The 6,000-nt window shown below is 35.1% G+C and overlaps 1 protein-coding gene across 1 annotated transcript; it reads right to left on the bottom strand.

The window, feature by feature from the left end:
* Positions 1–2,175: 2,175 nt before the first annotated feature.
* On the bottom strand, positions 2,176–5,368 carry LOC18611677 (Tetratricopeptide repeat (TPR)-like superfamily protein). Its single transcript, XM_018116029.2, has one exon. It carries the CDS (start codon positions 5,366–5,368, stop codon positions 2,825–2,827), a length of 2,544 nt encoding a protein of 847 aa, XP_017971518.2. The 3' UTR covers positions 2,176–2,824.
* Between the last annotated feature and the right edge of the window lie 632 nt (positions 5,369–6,000).

Below are 6,000 nucleotides of genomic sequence, written 5' to 3'. Positions count from 1 at the left end.
TTTCTTTTCTTTTCTTTTCTCTTTATTTTTCTCTCTCCATGCTCTCGGTTCCCTCTCTGTTTTACCCTTTAACTGTAACCAAACCCCCACCCCAGACCTCCTGCCAACCAGAGATACAACACACAAAGCAATAGACAAAGGGAAAAAAGAAACACTAAAGCAGTTACCACATGCCTGTCTAAGGATGTAAGTGCAACAAAAAGTCCAAGCCATCCCCAGTGAAACTGGTGTACAGTGTTGCAAATGTGTAATATAGAAGTGAAGGTCAGACAAAATGGTCATATGGAAAGTGCCTGCTTTCTGCTGCCCAATCCTGTTGGCCACATTTTATAAATGTGAAGCATTGATTTGATTATTCAGAAACTGCTACACATGCTCAGAGACTATAAATGAGCATTGATGCAAAACTATGCTGAGTTTTTATCTCATATATGTAACTCAGAGCAAACAAATAAATATGTACCGAAAGTACTGAGCAATTGAAAGACAGATTGAAGAGGAAATTACTCCTATATTACTGTAGAATTATATTTTCTTCCTTATTGGTACAAAATCTGAGTAATGTAGCTTAATCTTATAGTTTCTACTCAAGCTGCCATCCATCCTAAGACCAAGTAATATTGGCACCAATTGGATCATTCAAATCAAAAGTGTAAATCCAGAGTTTCAACTACTTGTTTAGTAAGCAGCTGGATTACAGGTCTTCAATTCGTTATATATAGTCCATTCTCCAAGATGGTGTCCTGAAATATTCCAACTTGAAAATTCCAGGAGAAAGATGATCAGCTCTGATATTATTCAAACTAAAAATATGCTGGCAAATTGACTTCATCTTTGGCTTCTTTTTGTCATCTCTGGTTATTAGTGGAAAGCTACGAATCCTAAGTTTTCTCAACAGCCATATCTCTATTCAGACTCTGTTTTGTGCTTTGTCTGAAGGAATAGTCTTTTATTATTACTAATTTAAAAAAAAAAATGATTTCGGGTTTGAGTTACTAAAGGAAGTAAGGAACCGTTGATCTTGTCTAAAAGTCTAGTTTAATTCACTTGGTAGAATCAATCCTTTAAATAAGCAAGGCTCAGGTTAAAAAGGTCCCAGAAGTAAGGAGAAAACTAGATTCACTTTTATTACTACTTCAACCCTATACAAAGTCAACCATCTTGTATTTTGATATTGCCCACTGAGTTTGTGTTTTAACAAGAATGCCTCAAGACCCCTTTCCAAACAGCAAGAATTATCACCGCTCAAGCCCAAAATTTCTTCCTAGGACAACATGCACATTAACCATCATCACTTCAGCTGACATTTTTACAAAGTTGCGAAGATACTTTAAGTTTTTTTTTTTTTTCTAATACATCATTATGGACAGAAAGCCACAACTGTGAAATAAAATAGACAAATTAACCAAAACAATGTGATTGATACTTAGAAAACCAATCAAAGAACAAACTTACCTCAAAGTTGAACCTACAATATCATTACTTCATCTTGTAATTCTAACTCTATCTCCAATGACTATTGTTACTCATAGATCTAACTGAAGGGAAAGAAGACGCTACTGCTAAAACATAGGGTTGAGGGACATCAAGAAGTCAAATAGATAAGGACATAAAGTAACGAATATATGACAACTGTTTTCATTGTATACCAAAGAGGCTATATTAATATTCTGTTTTGTTTAAACAGAAAAAGAATAATCAATATCCATCTTTATTTTCTCGATCAATACTCAAAAAATAACAGTAATAAAAGGTCACCTGAACTGCCTTGGAAGCACTAATTTTGCACTCATTCTGATACCTTGACTTTCAAAGTCTAAGTTCAGCAAGTCTTATCCTTATAGTGCCATCATATATACATCCAACAAACTCAGAATTTTCTTCCTCTTTTGCTATTTTAACCTTAAACTCACAAACTAGTGGAAAGTAATGATCAAATACATATAACAATGTGGACATAATTAAGTTAAGCAAGGGCAGTGAGGACCAACGTGTTATGTGTACCTCCTTTTTGCTCATCAGTGAAGAACAAACCTTTCTTTCTAGAGCCCCTCTCTTCTCCAATCCTTAGCCCATTATGAAAATCAAATTAAACAAATCCAAATTCAGATTCCTTATCTTTGTGTTTTTCCCACACCAAATAAAGTAGCTAGAAAAAGGGGCAATTTTACCTCTTTATTAAGGCCATGACATTCAAGTAGACTTAAAAATGACCAAAATGGAATTCTTTAATGCATACCTGAGCTTAGCAATCCAGCCCTCATCAGCTACTAGCAACTCAGAGAATATATACAAAAATGAAAGTTTATACTAAAGATCCTTTTAGCAAGTTCATCCAACTTACCTATTATTAATTCCTCAAATCCTCTCTGAAATACTAATTCCATCAGTAGGTAATTGCAGCATCTCTGCATTTAAACTACTCTAGCTGCATCCAGATGGTCATGGCTGCCAAGCAAGGAAAGTAAAACAGCCTTGATAGCACACCCTAAAAGATTGAGAAATTGCACCAGCTTATACCTCAAAGCAACTACTTTGAATTGCCAAAAGATGCTAAAGTCTGGTAGTCTGCTAGATGTCCCTTTGAGCTCAGTATTTAGAATGAGCAGCATAACAAAGAACTTCAAACTTATTTGTCTGCTACACTGTTGGCACAAGGTCATCCCAACTCTGTATCGAGAGTTTGGCAATAAAAGGCACATATCAAGCCCCTTATTATGCATAATATGTCACTTCAAGCTCGATATATAGGATGAGCTGCATAACAAAGAACTTCAAAGAATCCATTTGTCAGTTATGCTATTCCCACCAGATCTCATTTCAATCATTTATCAGGAGTGTTGGCAATATCAGGCACATATCCAGCACCCTTGATATGCATAATTAAATTGTCCAAAACTAAGTATATTAAATTGGCCTCATGATGAGTTCTATCCCTTGCAATAAACACATTAGTCTCATTATTAACTTCAATCCAACTACACCCAGGTTCTTTAAGTACACCTTCTAAGTCCATTCTAGCCCTCACCCTCTTAACATCTGCCCACATACCTTTAGATGCAAAAATATTTGAAAGTAAAGTATATGAACCACTATCCATTGGATCAATTGAAATTGCCCTTTCTGCTGCATATTTTCCCAATTCAACATTACCAGCAATCCTACATGCACTAAGTAAGGATCTCCATAACACTGCTGCAGTTTTTATTGGCATTGTCTCAATTAAGGCCTTTGCTTCATATAATTTACCAGCATGGCCCAACAGAGATACCACACAAGCATAATGTTCAATCCCCGCTTCAACTCCAAATGTAGACATTGACTCAAAGTGATGGAGTCCAAGCTCTACAAACCCTGCATGCACACATGCTGAGAGTAGACCAACAAATGTTACATAATTGGGTTTGATTCCTTCTTTAAGCATTCTTTCAAATGTCTCAAGAGCGCCTTCAGCTTCACCATGATGAGCATATGTTGAGATCATGGAATTCCAACATACAACATCCCTCCAAATGGCAGAATTAAATGTTTTACAAGCATCTTCAAAGCTTCCACATTTAGCATACATGTCAATAATGGCATTTGTGACAAAGGGATCAGAGTCCATCGCATGTTTTATCAGCTGAGTGTGAAACTGTTGACCATTTTGGAGACTTGCTAGGTTACTTGAAGCTGTCATTAAGGCAGCAAAAGTGAATTCATTAGGTTTTTGTCTTGATAGTTGTAATTTGCAGAAGAGTTTGAGAGCCTCTTCGTTTTCCAACTGTTGCGTATAGCCAAAAAACAATGCATTCCAAACAACAATATCTTTCTCGTTCATCTCCTCAAATATATATCTTGCATCTCTAACATATGAACACTTTGAATAAACATCTATTAGAGAACTTCCAACAAATATGTCCAAAGATACCCCAAATTTGATGATAAGGGTATGAATCTGCCTACTCAGTTCTGTGGTACATAATGCAGCTGATGCACCAAGAAGGCTAACAAAAGTTAAAAGGCTTGGTGAGAATGACCTGAGTCTCATGTTGTGGAACAAGTCCAATGCTTCAGATAGCTTCTCCTGACTTGAGTATCCTTCAATCATCGCATTATATGAGACCACGTTCTGATCACCCATAATGTCAAGCGCTCTTCTTGCATCATTCAGTGAATAGCATTTTGCATACATATCTATCAAACCATTTGTTACAAAATCATCAGACTCAAGATTGGCCTTGATAGTGTAAGCATGCACTTGTCTCCCCTGATCAAGAGCCTCGAGTGAACCACATGATGTGAGAACACTAGTGCAAGCAAAGCCATCTGGCTTCCAACCCAATCTGGTCATCTCAGAAAACAGCTTCATAGCTTCCCTGTCAAATGAATTTTGCATGTAGCCAGCAATCATTGTAGTCCAAGAAATAACATTTCTAACCACCATCTCATCAAAAAGCCTGCGTGCAGCTTTTACCTTACCGCACTTAGAATAAAAATCTATAAGCACATTAATGACAGAAATATCCATTTCTGCTCCCCTCCTCAAAACATGGCAATGAACCTGCTTTCCTCCTTCAACAAAGTCAAGCACTGAACATGCACTCAAAACACTAGACAGCACATATCTATCTGCCAAAACATCAGTTTCTCTTATTTGGTTAAACAATTGCAATGCCACATCACCCTTCCCACTCTTAACATACCCTGTTATCATTGTCGTCCAAGTCACCGCATTCTTCCCATTTAAACCATCAAAAACCAATCTCGCTTCATATATAAACCCACTTTTCGTGTAAAAATCAACCAACGAAGTCCCCACATAAACATCTTGATCAAAACCACTCTTAAATACAAAACCATGAATCTGAACTCCCATTTCACCTCCATCCCGCAACTGTATACAAGCTCGAATGACACTAGCCAAAATATACTCATTTGGACTCTCTTCGCAACTTCTTCGGAAGCCCAAAAACAAAATCAGCGCCTTTTCATCATACCCATGTTGGGTATACATAGAAACCATCGAAGACCAAGAAACCAAGTTCTTTTCAGGCATTCTATCAAACAGTTTACTCGGGTGGCGTAAATTATTACATTTTGAGTAAAGATTCAAGAGAATGTTTGTAAGAAAGGAGTCGGATTCCAACCCAGAAACAATAATTTGGGCATGGATTCTTTTGTAGTGTAAAATAGGATTGTCTTGGGAAGGTAGTTTTTGGAGGAGGTTGGCCAATTGGCGCCTTTTGAGTCGGGGTTTAATAGGGGAAAAACATAGGTCTTTTGGTGGAAGAAGAGCTGAGACTAATGTCGAGAAATTAAAGGCTTGTTTATTTGTTGATTTTTGAATGTGTTGCAAATGTAGTTTTAACAGGTAATGGTTTCTCATTTTTCTTGGAGGGAGAATAGAAACTTCCTTCTCAATTTCAAGTCTTAACGGTCCAGTGGAATTTAACCTCGTGCCAAACACGTGGCCTACGCATCCAAGTTTTGAATTTTTTAAATAAAATTTTAATTTTATTTTATCTAATTAAATTCTTGTATTTTTATTTTAAAATAAGTATTTGTAATTAATAATTGATTAACTGTTATTAATTAAAATATTACATATTATTTTATTTTCACATCAATATATCATTTCATTTGCACGTTACATTGATGCGAAAAATAAAAAATATCATGTGATCATTTCATCATATCATATCAATATAAATTAACATTTTACCTTAACAATTTATGATATAAAATGATAAATTATATTTTATTTAAATATCATTAACTATAAAAATCAATTTGACTCAAAAAGAAACTATAAAAATTTAATTAAACATAATAAAAAACAAAAAATTATTTAAAAACTTTTTAAATTTTATGCTTTTTTCAATTAAAGTTTTGTCGTAGGAAAAATAAGTGTTTTATATTTAAATAAAGAATATTGAAGATAAGTAATTTCCATAATTACTTCGAGCATTTTTTTTCTTATGCTTGATTGTTGGAATTGTAATTTTTTTTTTAAAAAAA

This window comes from Theobroma cacao, chromosome 1, assembly GCF_053813885.1.
Source record: "Theobroma cacao isolate CCN51 chromosome 1, ASM5381388v1, whole genome shotgun sequence".
Lineage (NCBI taxonomy): Eukaryota > Viridiplantae > Streptophyta > Magnoliopsida > Malvales > Malvaceae > Theobroma > Theobroma cacao.
Note: the sequence above shows the minus strand (reverse complement) of the source record. Positions and strands in the feature narration are given on the sequence as shown.